The following is a 23,235-nucleotide window of genomic DNA, read 5'->3' on the forward strand; positions in this document are numbered from 1 at the left end:
CAATGCGACAATCTTCCAAAGAAGAAGGACCACTCGCCTTCACCCACAAAGTGAACGCTACAATCATAATTTATCTTACAACGTCTATGACAAGACAAAGACAAACTCCCCAAACTCCCAGGTTTGGAATCCTTTGAAACTAGGGAAATCTTAGCTTACCGTACTATACCTGTTTCTGAGATTATCATTGCTAGTGAGGGTTCCTACCTTTTTCCGCACGGGAGTTTGTCTTTGTCTTGTCGTAGACGTTGTAAGATAAATTCTGATTGTAGCATTCACTTGTGGGTGAAGGCGAGTGGTCCTTCTTCTTTGGAAGATTGTTGCATTGTGGGTGATTGTACTTTATATAATCATTGAAAGTAGTAGTTCTCAAAAGTTCTCCAAAGGATTGGAAAAGGGCACAGGTCATCCCTGTTTTCAAGAAGGGATGTCGAACAGATGTGCAGAACTATAGACTTATATCTCTAACATCGATCAGTTGTAGAATTTTGGAACACGTATTATGTTGAGTATAATGACTTTTCTGGAGACTAGAAATCTATTCTGTAGGAATCAGCATGGGTTTCGAAAAAGAATATCGTGTGAAGCCCAGCTCGCGTTATTCGTCCACAAAACTCAGAGGGCCATAGACACTGGTTCCCAGTTAGATGCCGTGTTTCTTGACTTCTGCAAGGCGTTTGATACAGTTCCCCACAGTCGTTTAATGAACAAAGTAAGAGCATATGGACGATCAGACCAATTGTGTGATTGGATTGAAGAGTTCCTAGATAACAGAACGCAGAATGTCATTCTCAATGGAGAGAAGTTTTCCGAAGTAAGAGTGATTTTAGGTGTGCCGCAGGGGAGTGTCGTAGGACCGTTGCTATTCACAATATGCATAAATGACCTTGTGGATGACATTGGAAGTTCACTGAGGCTTTTTGCGGATGATGCTGTGGTATATCGAGAGGTTGTAACAATGGAAAATTGTACTGAAATGCAGGAGGAGCTGCAGCGAATTGACGCTTGGTGCAGGGAATGGCAATTGAATCTCAATGTAGACAAGTGTAATGTGCTGCGAATACATAGAAAGAAAGATCCCTTATGATTTATATACAATATAGCAGGTCAGCAACTGGAAGCAGTTAATTCCATAAATTATCTGGGAGTACACATTAGGAGCGATTTAAAATGGAATGATCATATAAAGTTGATCGTCGGTAAAGCAGATGCCAGACTGAGATTCACTGGAAGAGTCCTAAGGAAATGCAATCCGAAAACAAAGGAAGTAGGTTACAGTACGCTTGTTCGCCCACTGCTTGAACACTGCTCAGCAGTGTTGGATCCGTACCAGATAGGGTTGAAAGAAGAGATAGAGAAGATCCAACAGAGAGCAGCGTGCTTCATTAGAGGATCATTTAGTAATCGTGAAAGCATTACGGATGACAGATAAACTCCAGTGGAAGACTCTGCAGGAGAGATGCTCAGTAGCTCGGTACAGGCTTTTGTTTAAGTTTTGATAACATACCTTCACCGAGGAGTTAAGCAGTATATTGCTCCCTCCTATGTATATCTCGTAAAGAGACCATGAGGATAAAATCAGAGAGATTAGAGCCCACACAGGGGCATACCGACAATCCTTCTTTCCATGAACAATACGAGACTGGAATGGAAGGGAGAACCGATAGAGGTACTCAAGGTACCCTCCGCCACACACCGTCAGGTGGCTTGTGGAGTATGGATGTAAATGTAGATGTAGATGTAGATGCAAACCTATGCTTTTATAGAAGTTAGATACTTTCATTGGTCATGAATTTGTGCAATGAAGACTATGTGAATGGATGACACAGGCACTCTGACTTTGTATTAAATACATGGAAGTGAGCAGGGACAGTAACGGATGTTGAGCTGCACACACATGCTTTGCAAGTTAAACACTGGGTAGATACTGACTGACAATAATGTGACTATGCACTTACAGCAAGCACTTTGTTATGGAGGAAAACTTATGCGTGTATGTGTTAATGGAGCTGACATGCTTATATAAATTGGTAACCATATAGGATAACTCCAATGGCTGAAAAATAAAGGCTATGCCCGTATCGGTCAGGGTTATCAACCCATAAAAAGAGAAATAAGCTCAGACACTGTGCACCTCCATATGACGTCAGTGCACAATGGGGGGCAATTGTAATGTAACATATTATTACACATAGAAGCAAAACAGGTAGAGAGAGGCTCTTCAATTTTTTAATTTAATTTTAGATTAATCTGTCTTTTACTATAAGTGGTAGCAGATGGACGTATGATGAGTTCCGCTGAGTGAATGTTGTTAGAAAATGTGTACCATATTCCAATTGTACATTAAAAAGTCTTATAAAAAGTTATCAAGATAGCAAAGTTCATTCGTACATTAACAATGACCATACCCGTCTGTTCATCTCTCTGCAATGTGCCAAGAATCCTGCATCAAGAGGATCGAAGCAGACTAGAATAATTTGTGTCAGGAGAAGAGGGGCGACCCAGAATCAGTAGTGTCATATCAAGCTCTATGCACAATGGTGGTAACAAGAAAAAGAAGTATGTAAATTTAAATGCTGAATATATGTAGTGAATATTGAAGGTCTGTTTATATTAGTGCCCATTAAAGTTCACTCAGGATATGTGTACTTTCCAATTTTTTTCAATTATTCTTTCAAAAATTCCTTTTTTTAATTATTTAAGCAGCAATTTTTTATCAGTTTTCAATATATATCACATTTTATTCCCCCCGCCACTATTCACTTGGCATCTGTGAGGACTTAACAGCTCTGGCATCGTATACATCCTGGAGGACTTCCCTCAATACCGACCAACTGGAATGAAAGTAAATCTAATCTACTCTAATCTGCCTTCCCTGTATCATCAGGTATCCCTAGCGAGATGATTCGTGATGATCCCACCATGACATACTTTTTAATGCAGTGGCTTTCAAGCACATTTTTGGGTCTAATTACGTATTGGGTGTAGCTCATCTTCTACATTGTACATAAGTTGGCAGTACCTTAAGTGTCCTTCCCAGCTGGTCTTCACTACAGGAGAAATTTAAGAAAATGCAGGTCAAATGCAAAAGGGGACCAAAAATTACATCAACCAAAACGTTGGTGAAAAGTATAGGGGAAATATGTACAGAGCAAAGAACAGAGAAAGAACAATCTAGAAATAACTGGGTCAATGCTGAGGATTGTCACCATGGATTCAATAGTATGAGAAGTAAGGATGGTTGGAAATGGAAGATTGCAGCACAAGAAAGGAAGGGAATGCTGCAATCGCTTTGGTCCCATGCTTGCCACATACACACTAATGACAGAGTCATGAGCCCCCTGAGAGATCATTGTGACTACAATTACATCCAGGATACTCTTGAGATAAAATCTACAATCATGTGGGGTACCATATTTATGTCAGCAAGGTACATAACACATGATCCAATCCAGAAACAAATGGCTCAGCATTTAATATTTTGTCAATATGAGTTTGACTGGTTTAATTCTAGCATTCAAATTATGTGTTGAATGTTGTAATTAGTTCTTATTTGACCCAACAGATAAAGTGTCTGTCTGTTTTGTCCTTCACAATGTCCATCAAAATAAAGAAAAGAGAGTGAGGTATGTTGGAAAGAGAATGAGTTAACCAAATGACAGACATTTATTGAGAAGTCTAAATGCATACAAGTCCAAATCCACATATCTGCAAAATAGCTCCATGTGACTTAACAGTCTCTCTTGAAAATGGATGGAATCATCTGCAGGTGTAATTTTGAGATCCTGGAATCAGTGTCTGCATACAAAGCTTTCTTGAACAACAATCCCAAGGAGTCATACTATGCAATCACTCACTAATGGTTCTAGAAGATTTTACTGGCATATACAAATTGTTTTATGACAACTTTTAGAACATACCTCAAATGCTTTAAAAAGTGAAATTTCTAAAATTTATCATCAATCATACTTAATAATCAAGTTGCAAATTAAATCATGTTACAAGGTAAACTGATGTATGGGGCATATATGCGCTAACATTAACTTTATTGAACAGAAGTTATTGATACCAAAAATACTCTCTATCTTTTAAACAGGTTAATATTATCTCAGCTGTTTAACTAAAAGAATTTCATCTGATTTTGTATATGATGTAATATATTTCAGTCTAAAATGTATAAAAAGAAATTATTTTGTTACTTTATTACAATCAATATGTATTGACTCTGTATATACAGTTAAAATTACTTTTCTTTTAGAAACATTTGAAATTACAAAATATTTGGCACACTTAAAATTCATATTATTAATTGCACAATCTAATGCTAATTATCAAATTTATTTCTGGATTCATTTATAAAATAATGATATAACTTGGTGAAGATTCTTCTTTTGTCAAGAAAGTTTGTGAACTCCTTTTGTTTTGTAAACCCTTTGGAATATTGTTAGTACTGCAGAATGATGGAATCAGAAATTTTTTTATGTTTGGCAATAACAATGTAATTTTTGGTTTCATGGAACTGGAAATTGTAACAACAGTGTGATGTAGAAAAATGTGATAGAATAAAAAATAGTACAAAAATATAAATTATGCAGCAGGCTTACTTAATAGTTACAATGTCATCTGGAGCCTACAAAGTCAAGAATTTCAGCCTCAAGAATCAACCCCTAGATGTGATGAATTGCAGCCAACTACGAGAAAATAAGATAAGTAAAAAAGTTATTTGAACATCTTACTCCTCTCTAAGCTTATGAAACGAGTCAGTTATGAAGAGAGAGAAAATCAACTGGTGACATGAGGGAAGGGAAGATTACAGCATTTAACAGAACACAGCATTAACTAGCTTACCTGCCCTGGCTCTTCTACTGGCAGAAAGTACAAAAACTCACAAACGCAACCACACAGATACCCAAACACACTCTACCTTGGTAACACTGATTATTAGAAAGCAGTTGCCTGGGCTATGGAAGTGGGGAGAACATAGGGAAGGATAAATGAGGAAGGAGGGGATAATAGGATAATGTGAGGTAGAACAGGGAAGACAGATGCTCAGTGGTTGCATAGCAGCGCAAAAGATATTCTGAGGAGGTAGAGCACATAAGAGATATATATAGAATATATAAAGAGAGAGGGATGGAGGGAAGGATGTGAACAGGAAGGTAGGGATGGAGAGGGAGACTGAGAGGGAAGAGAACAGGGGGGAAGGACAGAAAGGTGACGTGGAGAGGGGGAGTGGGTGCTCACATGTGGTGAGGAAGAGTGGTGGGAGAAGACAACACATGATCTGGAGGGGAAGGCTTGGTGGGGCAATGACAGAAGAAAAAAGTTAAGATGAAGCAGTCAGAAACAGGTTAACAGAATTTAGGCCAGGGGGATTGTGAGGATGCAGGATATCTACATCTACATCTACATTTATACTCCACAAGCCACCCAACATTGTGTGGTGGAGGGCACTTTAGGTGCCACTATCATTACCTCCGTTTTCTGTTCCAGTCGCATATGGTTCGCAGGAAGAACGACTGCCGGAAAGCCTCCGTGTGCGTTCGAATCTCTCTAATTTTACATTCGTGATCTCCTCGGGAGGTATAAGTAGGAGGAAGCAATATATTCGATATCTCATCAAGAAACGCACCCTCTGGAAACCTGGCGAGCAAGCTACACTGTGATGCAGAGTGCCTCTCTTGCAGAGTCTGCCACTTGAGTTTTCTAAACATCTCCGTAATGCTATCACAGTTACCAAATAACGCTGTGACGAAACGCGCCGCTCTTCTTTGGATCTTCTCTATCTCCTCCGTCAACCCGATCTGTTACGGATCCCACACTGATGAGCAATACTCAAGTATAGGTCGAATGAGTGTTTTGTAAGCCACCTCCTTCGTTGATGGACTACATTTTCTAAGGACTCTCCCAATGAATCTCAACCCGGTACCCGCCTTACCAACAATTAATTTTATATGATCATTCCACTTCAAATCATTCTGCACACCTACTCCCAGATATTTTACAGAAGTAACTGCTATCAGTGTTTGTTCTGCTATTATATAATCATACAATAAAGGATCCTTCTTTCTATGTATTCGCAATACATAGAGAGACAATTCCCACCAGCATATTTCCGAGAAACTTGTGCTGGAAGTGAGTACACAAATGGTACATGCAGTGAAGCAGCTGTTAAAGTCATTTATGTTGTGGTGTACAGCATGTTCAGCAACTTTTTGGTAAAGTTTGCGGTTTGCCACAATTTGGTGATGGTCATTCATGTGGGTAAACGGTTGATTATCTGTCATATGCATACAGAATGCAGCACAGTAACTGCAGCACAGCTGATATATAACATGGCTGCTTTCACATGTGGCCCTGCCTTTTACTGGTAGGAAATACTTGCGACTGGGCTGCAGTAGTGAGTGGGTGTATGGGACAGGTCTTGCACCTGGGTCATCCATAATGGAATGACCTGTTGAGTGCAGGACTGAGAGCAAAGTTGGAGTGGGTTTGACAAGGATATTCTATAGGTTGGGTGGGTAGTGGAACAGTTCTTTGGGTGAAGTTGGTAGGATATTGGAGTATGACATCAGTCATCCTAGGACATGTTAAGAGGTAAACAAAGCATTGGCAAAGGATGTGGTTGAGCTTTTCAAGCCTAAGGTGATAATGAGTAATCAGAGAAGTACTGATCAGTGAGTGGTTAACATGTTCACAGCTATCAGAGGAGATCTTTCATGTTTTTCTGAAGCTGCTAAGTCATCTGTCTTTCCCTCTCCATCCCTCACTATCCCACTACCCCCTCCCTCACTGCTTTGTACATCCTCTGCTATCACCCCACCACATCTACATCTACATCTACATCTACATCTATACTCCGCGAGCCACCTTACGGTGTGTGGCGGAGGGTACTTATTGTACCACTATCTGATCCCCCCTTCCCTGTTCCATTCACGAATTGTGCGTGGGAAGAACGACTGCTTGTAAGTCTCCGTATTTGCTCTAATTTCTCGGATCTTTTCGTTGTGATCATTACGCGAGATATATGTGGGCGGTAGTAATATGTTGCCCATCTCTTCCTGGAATGTGCTCTCTCGTAATTTCGATAATAAACCTCTCCGTATTGCGTAACGCCTTTCTTGAAGTGTCCGCCACTGGAGCTTGTTCAGCATCTCCGTAACGCTCTCGCGCTGACTAAATGTCCCCATGACGAATCGCGCTGCTTTTCGCTGGATCATGTCTATCTCTTCTATTAATCCAACCTGGTAAGGGTCCCATACTGATGAGCAATACTCAAGAATCGGACGAACAAGCGTTTTGTAAGCTACTTCTTTCGTCGATGAGTCATATTTTCTTAGAATTCTTCCTATGAATCTCAACCTGGCGCCTGCTTTTCCCACTATTTGTTTTATGTGATCATTCCACTTCAGATCGCTCCGGATAGTAACTCCTAAGTATTTTACGGTCGTTACTGCTTCCAATGATTTACCACCTATGGCATAATCGTACTGGAATGGATTTCTGCCCCTATGTATGCGCATTATATTACATTTATCTACGTTTAGGGAAAGCTGCCAGCTGTCGCACCATGCATTAATCCTCTGCAGGTCTTCCTGGAGTACGTACGAGTCTTCTGATGTTGCTACTTTCTTGTAGACAACCGTGTCATCTGCAAATAGCCTCACGGAGCTACCGATGTTGTCAACTAAGTCATTTATGTATATTGTAAACAATAAAGGTCCTATCACGCTTCCTTGCGGTACTCCCGAAATTACCTCTACATCTGCAGATTTTGAACCGTTAAGAATGACATGTTGTGTTCTTTCTTCTAGGAAATCCTGAATCCAATCACAAACCTGGTCCGATATTCCGTAAGCTCGTATTTTTTTCGCTAAACGTAAGTGCGGAACCATATCAAATGCCTTCCTGAAGTCCAGGAATACGGCATCAATCTGCTCGCCAGTGTCTACGGCACTGTGAATTTCTTGGGCAAATAGGGCGAGCTGAGTTTCACATGATCTCTGTTTGCGGAATCCATGTTGGTTATGATGAAGGAGATTTGTATTATCTAAGAACGTCATAATACAAGAACACAAAACATGTTCCATTATTCTACAACAGATTGACGTAAGCGAAATAGGCCTATAATTATTCGCATCTGATTTATGACCCTTCTTGAAAATGGGAACGACCTGCGCTTTCTTCCAGTCGCTAGGTACTTTACGTTCTTCCAGCGATCTACGATAAATTGCTGATAGAAAGGGGGCAAGTTCTTTAGCATAATCACTGTAGAATCTTAAGGATATCTCGTCTGGTCCGGATGCTTTTCCGCTACTAAGTGATAGCAGTTGTTTTTCAATTCCGATATGGTTTATTTCAATATTTTCCATTTTGGTGTCTGTGCGACGGCTGAAGTCAGGGACCGTGTTACGATTTTCCGCAGTGAAACAGTTTCGGAACACTGAATTCAGTATTTCTGCCTTTCTTCGGTCGTCCTCTGTTTCGGTGCCATCGTGGTCAACGAGTGACTGAATAGGGGATTTAGATCCGCTTACCGATTTTACATATGACCAAAACTTTTTAGGGTTCTTGTTTAGATTGTTTGCCAATGTTTTATGTTCGAATTCGTTGAATGCTTCTCTCATTGCTCTCTTTACGCTCTTTTTCGCTTCGTTCAGCTTTTCCTTATCAGCTATGATTCGACTACTCTTAAACCTATGATGAAGCTTTCTTTGTTTCCGTAGTACCTTTCATACATGATTGTTATACCACGGTGGATCTTTCCCCTCGCTTTGGACCTTAGTCGGTACGAACTTATCTAAGGCGTACTGGACGATGTTTCTGAATTTTTTCCATTTTTGTTCCACATCCTCTTCCTCAGAAATGAACGTTTGATGGTGGTCACTCAGATATTCTGCGATTTGTGCCCTATCACTCTTGTTAAGCAAATATATTTTCCTTCCTTTCTTGGCATTTCTTATTACACTTGTAGTCATTGATGCAACCACTGACTTATGATCACTGATACCCTCTTCTACATTCACGGAGTCGAAAAGTTCCAGTCTATTTGTTGCTATGAGGTCTAAAACGTTAGCTTCACGAGTTGGTTCTCTAACTATCTGCTCGAAGTAATTCTCGGACAAGGCAGTCAGGATAATGTCACAAGAGTCTCTGTCCCAGGCTCCAGTTCTGATTGTGTGACTGTCCCATTCTATACCTGGTAGATTGAAGTCTCCCCCTATTACAATAGTATGATCACGAAACTTCTTCACGACGTTCTGCAGGTTCTCTCTGAGGCGCTCAACTACTACGGTTGCTGATGTAGGTGGTCTATAGAAGCATCCGACTATCATATCTGACCCACCTTTGATGCTTAGCTTAACCCAGATTATTTCACATTCGCATTCGCTAATAACTTCACTGGATATTATTGAATTCTTTACTGCTATAAATACTCCTCCACCATTGGCGTTTATCTTATCCTTGCGGTATATATTCCATTCTGTGTCTAGGATTTCGTTACTGTTCACTTCCGGTTTTAACCAACTTTCCGTTCCTAATACTATATGCGCACTATTTTCTTCAATAAGAGATACTAATTCAGGAACCTTGCCCTGGATACTCCTGCAGTTTACCAATATTACGTTAACTTTTCCTGTTTTTGGTCTCTGAGGACGGACGTTCTTTATCAACGATGATAATGTCCTCAGCCGTCAGGTATTTTATCGTTTCGCCCAAGGGGGGTCCCTCTAACCTAAAAAACCCCCGTGTGCACGCCACACGTACTCTGCTACCCTAGTAGCTGCTTCCGGTGTGTAGTGCACGCCTGACCTGTCTAGGGGGGCCCTACAGTTCTCCACCCAATAACGGAGGTCGATGAATTTGCAACCATTATAGTCGCAGAGTCGTCTGAGCCTCTGGTTTAGACCCTCCACACGGCTCCAAACCAGAGGACCGCGATCGACTCTGGGCACTATGCTGCAGATATTAAGCTCAGCTTGCACTCCACGTGCGATGCTGGTTGTCTTCACCAAATCAGCCAGCCGCCGGAAGGAACCAAGGATGGTCTCAGAACCCAAGCGGCAGGCGTCATTCGTTCCGACATGTGCTACTATCTGCAGCCGGTCACACCCAGTGCGTTCAATAGCTGCCGGAAGGGCCTCCTCCACATTACGGACGAGACCCCCCGGCAGGCACACCGAGTGCACACTGGCATTCTTCCCCGACCTACCCGCTATTTTCCTGAGGGGCTCCATAACCCGCCTAACGTTGGAGCTCCCTATAACTAATAGGCCCGCCCTCTGTGACTGTCGGGACCTTGCCGGAGAATCGGCCACTGGCCCAACAGGCGAGGCATCCTGTGGTGGCTTGGAAACGATGTCATCACCACTAGGAAGCACCCCGTACCTGTTGGAAAGGGGTAAGGCAGCTGCCACGCGGCCAGATCCCACCTTCGCCTTTCGGCCAGGCACGCGCGAGCCCACCACTGTCCGCCATTCACCCTGGAGTGATGGCTGACCGGTAAGATGCTCACTGCCGGAAGACGCAGCGACATCAGGGGTTCCATGTGATTCCAAGGCCACCGAAGTAGGCATAGGTCTCACCACAGTTGCCCCAACGCCACTACGAGCCGACGCCTGCGCCTCGAGCTCGATGAGCCTAACAGACAAAGCCTCCACCTGCCCCCGAAGAGTGGCCAATTCTCCTTGCGTCCGCTCACAACAACCACAGTCCCTACACATGACTATGTTTACCCTACCCTATACGGTGACAAATTCCCAAGATAATCTTCTGATGAGCTACTCTGATAATCAAGAAACACTCACTGAAATACGAGATGCGAAAACTACGCTAGGTTTTCCCAGAAAAACTATTTAAAAGCTAAGCGCAGCAAATAAGTACAAAAACGCTTTATACAAACAGTACTCGCTGCTGCTGGTGCTCTCGCTCTGGCTGTCACAAGACAACTGCTGATTCAAGTGACTAGTGGCTAACGGCCGCGAAACAAACAAAGACGGTTTTAGGGCGCTTTCTGTTCTAAACGATCAAGAAAACACTAAGAAATCTAACACGAAAACTACGTAAAGTTTTATCAAGAACTGTTAGTTACTATGCAGAGCAGATAAACACAAATAGAATCCCTTCCTTAGTGGAAGGTCGTAAACAAAATGCAAAATAAACGCTTTATACAAACAGTACTCGCTGCTGCTGGTGCTCTCGCTCTGGCTGCCACAAGACAACATCCATCATCCCAGACAATTGCTCTGTAAAATTAGTGTGGCAACAGCCATGGTAGTGTGGGTGTGCATGTTTGTGTGGTTGTGTGTGTGAATGTATGTACTTTCTGCCAGTAGAAGAACCAGAGCTTGAAATCTAGTTAATAGTGTGTTCTGCTATGAAAGTCTACATGCCACATAGCAGTCTGCTAAAGGTGAGTGGTTGCCTTTCCTTTATTTTGCATATTGTCCCACCCAGAGATTTCCATTATTATTTTACCAGATATACACTTATACTAAGAGAATCTGAGATGTAATACTGTAATTACTATTAGAAAGGGATGACAATTAGGGTTTAATGTTGCAATAATGACACAGTCATAAGAGATGGAGCACAAGCTTAGACCAGACAAGGATGGGGCCTTTTTACAGGAATCTTTACACATTCACTTTAAATGCCTAAGAAACCTTAATTCTGGATTGTTGGATAAGGATTTGAGCCTTGCTTTTCTAGAATGAGGTTTAAATGTTATTAATAGAGGCAGATATATAGGCACTCTTGATAATAAAGTTCCTCTACATAAGTTCTTTTACTTTAGCTAATGAACTACATATTATTTTTTTAATAATTAGAAAATATAAAAGCTTTCTTACAAACAAAAGCTTATTAATTCTTTAATCATGTCTCAAATTTTATTAGTGGTCTTAGAGCTCAAAATAGCAGAATAATTATTAAGTGATCTATGAATTCAAGGGGTTTTAAAGAGACAAGAACAATTTTATATTATACTCACCTTCACTTCAGTTGAAGGTACAACTATGCCAGATGATCCATACTTATTTTCTCCACTTGGTGTCATCAGTGAAGCCAGAGTTGTCTCTGTCATGCCATAGCCCTGCCTGATATTATTTATTCCAAGTCGTTTTGTCACTTGTTCCTGGATTTCTCTGCTTATAGGAGCAGCTCCACATTTTATGTCAGTCAAAGAGGACAGATCATATTGGCTAACCATTGGATGTTTAGCAAGGAACACAAGCAATGGGGGTACAAGTGTAAGTCTTGTCACCTGTGCATATGGAAAGTGTGTCATCACATATTATTACATTAATCTGTATCAAATAATTATTGTGAGTCATTACACACAGAAAACATGTAAATCATGCCAAATCAAGTACTTCCAGTGTTGTTTTACTTAATAGCCCTTAAAAGTTGCCATAAATGTACTTTGTACTGTGAATACCACACAGTTATATGCATAGGCACTAAATAATATGAACAACTACAAACTGTTTCGTAAATAAATAAAATTATGACAGTGGTAGTATGACAAATTTCTGCACGATTGATCCTGGAATGGGAAAACTGAATATCCATCTTTATGGGCATATCATTTCTTCTTCTTCATTAATAAACTCTCTTGTTTGGAAAATATGTCAGTCCCGCATTTTAGTTTACTCAGCATGAGATTGCAATACAGTGATTAAGGACATTTTAACACGTGCTGGTAGTCAGGCACTGTAGTTTAAGTTAGACACAGTGTTTCCACACGTCATACCTCAAATAAGTGTGTTAAATACACATTCTGCATCTGCATTACTATATTGCAACTTGTTTAGAGCAGAATAGAGTCTGCAGAGCATGCAAGCAAGATAATAAATATGCAGCCGGTCTATCTGCTTTGGCAGCATTAGTCATCAGAAATGGTGGGAGGTACTTACAGTCCCCAAATTGTAGGTAGTGTTACACATAGAACAGAAAGTGTTATCCACTCATCAGAAAGTAAGTAGTAATAAAAAGCATCTAAAAAGTTCTACTATGACAGTCTCAAATTTTTTGATAGCAGCTACCTGTAAGAAAACTATTAATGAAGCTACTAGCCTCCAGCCAGAGTTTTACTGAAAACCCAATGAAGCCCAAGAGCATTATATATGATACCTATTTCTCCTAATGAAAGGGTTAAACACTGCTCTCATAGCATTAAAGTATGTGTTATGTAGCTTTCATTACTTTTTTGATGATGGGAAAGATGACTAAAATATATGGAATATTCATATCCTACCCTGATAGTGATTTTTTGAGAACCAAAGCAATTTTTTTCCATCCTACTGATTAACATGGTCTTTCAGAAATATTATTCAGATGAGAGTTCCCACTATTCTCGTAAGAATGTGGACAAGGACAAAGCCAAAAAGGGAGAGGGTGGGGGCAGGGAGTCTGGACCCTCCATATCACCTAAATAAAATTACACATGACCCAGATGCATGCAGTGAAATTGGCAGATATTATGATTTTCAATCATACGGGAATGGAATATACACTATCTATAGTAAATAAGACTATCTCTTTAGATTTAAACTCACTGCCCACCCCTACTTTAGTCAATACAAACTACTGTACATTATTAGCCTTACTTGAGCTCAGTTCTTGTTTAGTTAATCAGTCCAATTCTTACTAGCAATTAAATTTAATGTAAGTGCTACCATTTATTGTTTACATGCTATGTGCTGCTGCGACAGTTTCTAATCATGGATAAGTTTGTGAAAAGAATGATGAGGAAAGCTGATTTTGATTTGTCCACTACTGATATAGTAAGTTAAAAATATGCATGCACTACCATAATAGACTAATTACCAATCTATAGCAGTTAAATTTTAGAACTGGAGTTGTTATTTGGAGACTGGCAGGACACTGGGGTCGCAATATTTCATTATTTCAAAAGTCAGTGGAGCAGTAAATTAAATAAAAATAACACTAAATTGAAGTCAGTGCATAAAAATATAATATTCTTGGATCTGCACGTCACCTGAAAATCATACTGATCAACAAAAATATCACCCGAACACTGATGGTTGCATTTCTTTAAAAAAATTGCTCAAAATTCTATTATCAGTAGTGCAAATGGCAAAATCATATGGCCAAATAAAGCAATATTTAATTGTGCATTTGGACATATACAAGCTCTGAGAAATTGAGAAATACTGTGGAGAATACATGTTATCATTTTTCAACAAAAGATTTTCTTGCTTAATTTTATAGACCAAATCCTATTTGTATGATAGCCTCTCAGATGCAAATTTTGTACAAATCAGACCCCCCCTCCCCTCTTTTGACAAAATCCTGGCTACATCCTTGGTGTGGCAGTATGCTTCCAAGCTATACATATGATACTGATTTAGGAAATAGTATAATAGTCTGTGTACAACATGGTTGACAATAGACCTTTGATCTAGAGCCAATTTGTGGTATGACTTTGGCCAGACAGAATGCTTAGTGCTGCAGTGGATTGTTGATTCATGTATTTAGAGACTGATACAAAATGTATAAGGTAATAGACACATACATGGACCAGATGCTGCAACTAGAAGAAATTAAATATTTGAAGCCAAGGAACTTCTCTTAAACTTATTATTGTGTTAATCTGTAACTTGATGATGGTTGCTTTCCTGAAATTAGTTGTCTGTGAATGAATAAACATTACTAGAGTTTTCAGTGGTTCATGATGCCATTCTTTAATATTGTTAAGTCATTATCAAACAGGGTTATTATTAAACAGTCATTATTCTGAGTGAATCAGCATCAAAGTTCAGATCACTGATATAAATAAGAAAAACAATGGGTCCTAGTACTGACCCATTGGAGACACTATAGGTGACTGAGCCTTTTCTTGATAAATATTCAGAAGGTACTTGTAATTTTATCTCCAAGTGTCTCGTGTTTATTTTTTGCCTGTGATGTTTGAAATGAATGTATCCATTTATCTGGTAGGTACCTAATACTGTACATACAAGGAGAATATAACTGTTGGAAACCTAGTAAAGTATTTTTTTGGAAAACACAGTTTTCTGCCCTGAATGACAGAGGAATCTCCAAAGATTGCATGATAAATACTCTTATATCTGGTATTTTGGTTGTCATTCTGAACCTGATATTTATTAATGCCATTAAAGAATAAGTAAACTGTTGTCTGAGTGTAGGAACTAAGGGATCATTGAAGCTTCCTCAGCAATATTTACTGTTATGAATTTAAGACAGAACTACCTTATAATAATCACAAATTTACCTTGTGGTCCTGTATCGCCTTCAGAAAAAGTACCTCATCAAATTTTGGCATCACTACACATTTTGAACCAGCACAAAAATTTCCTATCTGATAGATGAAGGCATATGCATGGAAAAATGGCAACAATCCAAGGTGTGTAATTTCTGACGTCAAATTACCATATCTTGGATCTCTGAAAAATGGTTTTCATACTAAGAAAATAAAAATATGTTAATAATAAAAACTGAAGTTCTCTACTTTTTAGCCAAATGCGTGTCATTCATGTAATGTATATTTACCTTAAATGATTGACTGAATGCAAGATGTTGGAATGAGTAAGCATAACTCCCTTAGGTAGTCCAGTGGTTCCACTTGAGCAAAGTATACAAGCCACTTGTTCTCTCGGATTTACCTTAACAGGCTTAAAACACAGAGCTGTGTCTCTGACAAGAGTGGAGAATGGAATGTATCTGTGACAGACAATATTTCCAAAAACTACTATGTGCTTTATAAAACTTAGTTCTTTTGCAACGTTTTCCAGTGCCTGAACTGTTGCTTCTGAGCAAAATACAACTTTTGGTTTTGATATATTCAGTGCATGCATCATTTCTCCTGTAAAGTAAAGAGAGAAAAAAAAAACATAACACAAAGAACAAAATAATTAACATGATATTATTAATAAGAGCAGAACTATATACTTAATTGGCCATTAATGAAAGGCAAGGGAAAGTCTTGATGGGATGTAAATAATTTAATGAATAAAGGTAAAAATTGGCAACATAGTAGATATATTGAGTAATCATGGCTACACTTGGCCAGCTGAATACAGTGTGCCTGAACAGCAGTTCTGCAGCTCGACCAGTGTGAGGGATCGTGTCCGATGGAATGGGCAAGAGGATAAAGGAGGTAGGGAGCAAGAGAGAGGACTGTGGAAGGATGTGAGTGAGAGGCAAATGATGCCAGGAGAGGATAGCAACACAGGTAAGGGCACCAATCAGTTTGTGCAGCACACACTGACGATGTTCCTCATTCCTGGGCACAATGATAAATAGCTGAAACCTGGCAAAGGACACAGTTCAGTTGCTCCAATCTGTGATGATTAATGGGTGATAAAAGTGTTGTTTCTTTGTAGTTAATTCATGGGGATAGTTGGAGGTTTAGAGGTGTGTGAGGATATGATGCAGGAAATCTGTCCATAGAGTAGATTTGAGGGATAGTTCCTGTTTGTGAACACCCTGCTAATACCTTCAGGCTGAGGAGCACCAGTTGAAGCAGTGGAGGGAAGGTGCTGAGGCTGTGGAGGAATGAGGAGAGGGTTTCTTGGTTCTGATTCCAGATCGTGAAGACATCCTCAGTGAACCTGAACCAGACAATGGGTTTCGGATTTTGGGTAGCTAGAAAGTTAACGTCTAGATTTACATTTACCATACCATATCATCATATCCCTAATTCTCCAACTAACCACAAAAATTAACTGCAAAGGAGCTCCCACCTCATCACCCAATAACACCCCAGACTGGAACAACTGAAACTTATCCAATATAATGCAAAAACAGCTTGTAAATTTCACTTTTATTTACTTCATGACTAGTTTTGAGTCATGACCTATTCACCAATCATCCAGATACTCAAAATGGTATTTCCCAAAATATGAAAACCATGTCAAGATAACAAATATCTACATCTACATCTACATCCATACTCCGCAAGCCACCTGACGGTGTGTGGCGGAGGGTACCTTCAGTACCTCTATCGGTTCTCCCTTCTATTCCAGTCTCGTATTGTTCGTGGAAAGAAGGATTGTCGGTATGCCTCTGTGTGGGCTCTAATCTCTCTGATTTTATCCTCATGGTCTCTTCGCGAGATATACGTAGGAGGGAGCAATATACTGCTTGACTCTTCGGTGAAGGTATGTTCTCGAAACTTTGACAAAAGCCCGTACCGAGCTACTGAGCGTCTCTCCTGCAGAGTCTTCCACTGGAGTTTATCTATCATCTCCATAACGCTTTCGCGATTACTAAATGATCCTGTAACGAAGCGCGCTGCTCTCCGTTGGATCTTCTCTATGTCTTGTATCAACCCTATCTGGTACGGATCCCACACTGCTGAGCAGTATTCAAGCAGTGGGCGAACAAGCGTACTGTAACCTACTTCCTTTGTTTTCGGATTGCATTTCCTTAGGATTCTTCCAATTAATCTCAGTCTGGCATCTGCTTTACCGACAATCAACACTATATGATCATTCCATTTTAAATCACTCCTAATGCGTACTCCCAGATAATTTATGGTATTAACTGCTTCCAGTTGCTGACCTGCTATTTTGTAGCTAAATGATAAAGGATCTATCTTTCTGTGTATTCGCAGCACATTACACTTGTCTACATTGAGATTCAGTTGCCATTCCCTGCACCATGCGTCAATTCGCTAATCACAAAGTGCAAAGTGACAGTTACAGAGCATACAGATATCTGTAAGACCCAAAACTAATCATCAAGTAAATAAAAGAGAAAATTGCAACTTTGGCTGGTTTTCTGCTGTATTAATTAACACATGTTGCTGCCCTGCAATTACTCCATCATGCTGGAAGTCTGTGAATCTTATCAAGGCCTGACTATTACGCCCAACTAGCACCTCCATTTCCAGTCCCATCACAAGTTTATCCTATTCTACCAGAGGCAGGGCCACCTGTGAAAGCAGGCATGTCATACACCAAATTTACTGCAATTCCTGCACAGCATTTAGTGTGGGCATGATCTTCATCTGGCTGTCCATCCAAATGAATGGCCACCTCTAAACTGTAACCAAGAGCAGAGTTGACCAGCCAGTTGCAGAACATGCTACTGAGCACATGTTCAGCTTCAGTGGCTGCTCCCAACATGTCTCACTTGGATCCTACCCCTCAATACCAGCTTCTCTTAATTACATAGATATGTGTTTTCTTTGCAATACATCCTTCGATCCTGTATCCTCCTAGCCTCAATCTCTGTTAGTCTCCTGTCCCCAACCCACCTCAACCTCTGCCTCAGAACCTAAACTTCACTCATCTTGCAAACTCCCCCGCCTCCCCTCCACTCCCCTCCCTCACCGCACAGGCACCCCTTTCCTCTGCTCTGTCTCTCCCTCCCAATGCGCTCATCAACATCATTGTCACCATATTCTGCATGGACACACTGGTTCCAGTGCCTGTGTTGCATTCCTATTACACACTCCTATTGCCTCCTTTTTCTTCGTTCCTGTCCCCCACGCATTCTGCCTCTCTCTGATAGCCTCTCCTTCGCCAACTCTCCCTCCTGCTCCCCCCACCTTCTTCCTCCTCATGCCTCCTCCACCCAAAACAAATCCTCATCCCACTCAAGCTGCAGAACAGCAGTTCTGTTCTTGTGTATTCAGCTGACACAGTGTAGCCGTGTGTGTGTGTGTGTGTGTGTGTGTGTGTGTGTGTGTGTGTGTGTGTGTGTGTGTGAGGGGGGGGGGGGGGTTGAGGTGAGTGGGGTTAATGTTGCATTATTCATGTAATTTTCATAAAAGACATTAATTATGAAAAAAGTTACAACTATTGCAAGAATGTTCATATAAATTAAGTTCTAATTCTTATAGGCAAATATCAAAACCCAAAGTAATATAAACAGTGAAAAGTCTAGTAATTTCTCAGGAAAGTAAAATGCTGACAAAAATTGTTGTAATCATATTAATTTAAAATTTCAAGTAAATTTAAACATAAATCTTGTAGTGAAATCATTTGGATTATGAAATTTTAATTATATTGTAAGCCTTAACAATGAAGTAAACTTTTTTGATTGTAACAAATTATAAAGTGATTGTGGCTGCAACTGCAGCAGACAATCTTTGTGAAGTTTTATCAGTCTTGGGGCCACAGGCAGAGGACCATGTAATCACTGAGTCTAGTTGTTATAAATAAATAAAGGATATTATTCAACGGAGTGGTAACAATAATTTTTTTTACTAAGTAAAATCCTCACAATTGCGTAAGAATATGGAATAATCCAAAAAAATCACCTCAGGATTTCTGTAGCAAACAATAATAATATATGAATAAGAGCTACAATCAACACTTCTGATTCAATATGACAAGTAACAAATTATTTCTGTGACATTTCCTCTGACAATTTTTTAATGGTTTTGCAAGAACCACAATTATATGATGTGGATATTTCAAACAATTTAACAAAATTTTTGTCTTGATTTTCGTCTTCCTTTATTTTACTTTTTTGATTCTAAAACCCTCTCCTGCATTCTGAGATTATTTCAAGCTATTTTATGCTCACAACATCTAATTCTACATGCATTGGCACTGTCAACAAAGTATAAATTTTTTTACAGTTACAAATTACATTTTAATAACAGCAAAAATAATCAATTATTGACAAAATAATTTAATTGGGTAGATAAAAAATCTACTCACCAAGTGGCAGTAGAACATACACATAAAAGACGGTTGTAATTGGGAAGCTTTCAGAGCCGGTGGCTCTTTCTTCAGGCAGAAGGGTTGACGGGGAAGGAAGAGGGGTGAAGGAAAAGAAGTAGATTTTGGGAAAGTTGCCCAGAACTACTACTTACTGCACAGATTTACAATATGGTACAGTTACAGTACTATACTTATTTCTATGACAGAATTGTTTCTTACATTATTATTAAAGTTAAATCCAAGTCATACTGGCAATTTTGCTTAAGCTACTGCTTGAATTGCTTTTTGAAAGTATCTTATTTCAACATCTTAAATTCATTTGGTAAGGAATTATGGAAAATAGATCCTTTGACATACAGACTTTTTGCTGTTAACCATGTGACAGTATTTTTTGTGCCTTGTATCATGGTTGTGAATTTCCATGTTTTTATATACGGTATGATCTTAGTGTCTTCTTTCACTAGCATAATGCTTTCTAATATATGAATGGCATAAACTGTGAGAATATTGCGTCCAGCAAGTAAGCTTTTGCAAGATGTTTATTGTTTTACTTTTGCTATGATCCTCAAGGCTCTCTTTTGCAGTATGCAAATCCTTTTCATACTAGTGTTGCACAGCCCACCCCACAGTACTATTCCATAAGGAAAGACAAGAAAGGATACACAATTCAAAATATACAGTCCTTAGGATTTAAGAATTAAGTTATGGTGATAATCTCCTTAATGCACATAGATTGGGCATTATTTTCTTTGCAGGCTTGGTCAACTTGCTGCTTCCATGAAATTTGCTCATCTAGGCACAAACCCAAAAATTTACATTCTGAACAGGTTCCTGACAAAATCTTACAAATCACAATATTTTGTCTAACTGAACCACATAGTTTAATATATATTTTTTTTCTATGTTTACTTATAAGTTCTCTCTTTCAAAATGAGCACCTGCTTTTCAATAATGTCTTGACTCTCTTCAATTAGGCTGGGCTCACTGTCCCCACAGCAGACACCAGATGTGTCATTGGTGTACCTGCTTATTATCTAGAGGGCTAGTGGATTCATTTACATGACACATGAGTACAAATTGACCAAAAATGGAGCTCCAGGATAACACCAAAATATACTTTTCTCAGTCTTCTTCCTCTTCTCTCCAGTATTCCCTTCATTATCACATATAATTTTTGTACACTGCTGTCTACCTTTTAAATATTTTTTGAGCAATTGCAAATGTTTTACAGAGATGCCACCCATCACAAGTTTTGATAAGAATGTGACAAAATGTACTCTGTTGCATGCTTTTGAGAGGTCCAGGAATTCTCTTGCTGCTTGACACTTTTCTTTTTTCTTTTTTCTTTCTTTTTTTTTTTTTTTAAAAAACACACAATGGACTGCTGCTGACATGGCACTTTGACCCCTTCTGATACCATGTTGGAAATCACTTAATATGTCAACACTACTGTAATGTTCCAGGATTTCTTTTAACACTATTTTTTCAGTTAATTTGCCCAGTGTGGAGATTAGGACAATGTGTCTGTAGTTTTGAGCATGCCTTATTTCCCCATTTTTGTGTAAAGGTTTGACTACAGCCTTTTTAACTTGTCAGTTTTAACTTGTCAGGGAATACACCATATTGAAGAAGACCATTTATTAGATGTACTCAGAGCTTAATTTTGGCCAGAACATGCTGGAACAGCATTCTGGCACCTCCCAGGGAATTTTAATATTTTGGAGCTCACTGGAAAAGTCATCACCAGAGATTTAAAATGGAGTATGTGTATTATTTGTGACGTAACTCTAATTTACCATCCAAAGGTGTGATCATTACACTGCTTGTATGATTGAAGAGGTGCATTCCAGCACCTAAGATTTTAGAAATTAAGCACTGAATGGACTGATGGTTTCACTAGTTCATGTTTGCATTTCTTCATTAGATATGGAGAAATTTCATCTAATCCTGCCAATTTTTTTTCTGAGGCTATCAATAAGCTGCAGAATGTCGTCTGTGTAAACTACAGGTAGATTACTGCAGTTCTGTTCATTAGTGGAGTCAAATGTATGCTGAGGATCTTGTTTCATGCAAACATAATTTTCAACAGTATCTATAAAGTAGTTATTAAAAATACTGTTAACTAGAAGGGGATCAGAAATGACATTATTATTCACAGTTCATTCTACATTATTAATTTTAGTTTTTGTTACATTGTTTCTGATTTTATTTACAATTAACCAGCAAGACTTTTGCACAATGTTACACTATAATTTAGATGGAAGTGAACTCACCCATGGCGGGCATTTATAGGGGTTTCCATGTCCAATATCCTTGTAAAAGTGATCTATGGATGAATAAAAATATCACTACTACACTACTGGCCATTAAAATTGCTACACCACAAAGATGACATGCTACAGATGAGAAATTTAAACGACAGGAAGAAGATGCTGTGATATGCAAATGATTAGCTTTTCAGAGCATTCAGACGATGTTGGCGCTGGTGGCGACACATGCAACGTGCCGAAATGAGGAAAGTTTCCAACCGATTTCTCATACACAAACAGCAATTGACCAGTTTTGCCTGAAGAAACATTGTTGTGTTGCCTCGTGTGAGGAGGATAAATGTGTACCATCACGTTTCTGACTTTGATAAAGGTCAGAGTGTAGCCTATCGCGATTGCGCTTTATCGTATCGCAACATTGCTGCTCGCGTTGGTCGAGATCCAATGACTGTTAGCAGAATATGGAATCAGTGGGTTCAGAAGGGTAATACGGAAGACTGTGCTGGATCCCAACAGCCTCGTATCACTAGCAGTTGAGATGACAGGCATATTATCCGTATGGGTGTAATGGATAGTGCAGCCATGCCTCAATCCCTGAGTCAACAGATGGGGACGTTTGCAAGACAACAACCATCTGCATGAACAGTTCGATGATGTTTGCAGCAGCATGGACTATCAGCTCGGAGACCATGGCTGTGGTTACCCTTGACCTGCATCACAGACAGGAGCGCCTGCAATGGTGTACTCAATGACGAACCTGGGTGCATGAATGGCAAAACGTCATTTTTTTGGACGAGTCCAGGTTCTGTTTACAGCATCATGATGGTCGTATCTGTGTTTGGCGACATTGCGGTGAACGCACATTGGAAGCGTGTATTCGTCATTGCCATACTGGCGTATCACCCTGCGTGATGGTATGGGATGCTATTGGTTACACGTCTCGGTCACCTCTTGTTCGCATTGACGGCACTTTGAACAATGCACATTACATTTCAGATGTGTTACAACCCGTGGCTCTACCCTTCATTCAATCCCTGCTAAACCCTACATTTCAGCAGGATAATGCATGACCGCACGTTGCAGGTCCTGTATGGGCCTTTCTGGATACAGTAAATGTTCGACTGCTGTCCTGGCCAGCACATTCTCCAGATCTCTCACCAATTGAAAATGTCTGGTCAATGGTGGACGAGCAACTGGCTCGTCACAATACACCAGTCACTACTCTCGATGAACTGTGGTATCGTGTTGAAGCTGCATGGGCAGCTGTACCTGTACACGCCATCCAAGCTCTGTTTGACTCAATG

The 23,235-nt window shown here is 39.7% G+C and overlaps 1 protein-coding gene across 2 annotated transcripts in view; it reads right to left on the reverse strand.

The window, feature by feature from the left end:
• Nucleotides 1–23,235, reverse strand: part of LOC126175221 (luciferin 4-monooxygenase) — a 270,984-nt gene that overhangs the window by 48,372 nt on the left and 199,377 nt on the right. For both annotated transcript variants that reach the window (XM_049921853.1, XM_049921862.1), the window contains exons 4-6: nucleotides 15,538–15,850; nucleotides 15,260–15,431; nucleotides 11,993–12,265 (exon numbers count right to left, since the gene is read on the reverse strand). In XM_049921853.1, coding sequence (XP_049777810.1) covers nucleotides 11,993–12,265; nucleotides 15,260–15,431; nucleotides 15,538–15,850 — 758 coding nt within the window. The remainder of the gene's footprint in view (nucleotides 1–11,992; nucleotides 12,266–15,259; nucleotides 15,432–15,537; nucleotides 15,851–23,235) is intronic.

This window comes from Schistocerca cancellata, chromosome 1, assembly GCF_023864275.1.
Source record: "Schistocerca cancellata isolate TAMUIC-IGC-003103 chromosome 1, iqSchCanc2.1, whole genome shotgun sequence".
Classification (NCBI taxonomy): Eukaryota; Metazoa; Arthropoda; class Insecta; order Orthoptera; family Acrididae; genus Schistocerca; species Schistocerca cancellata.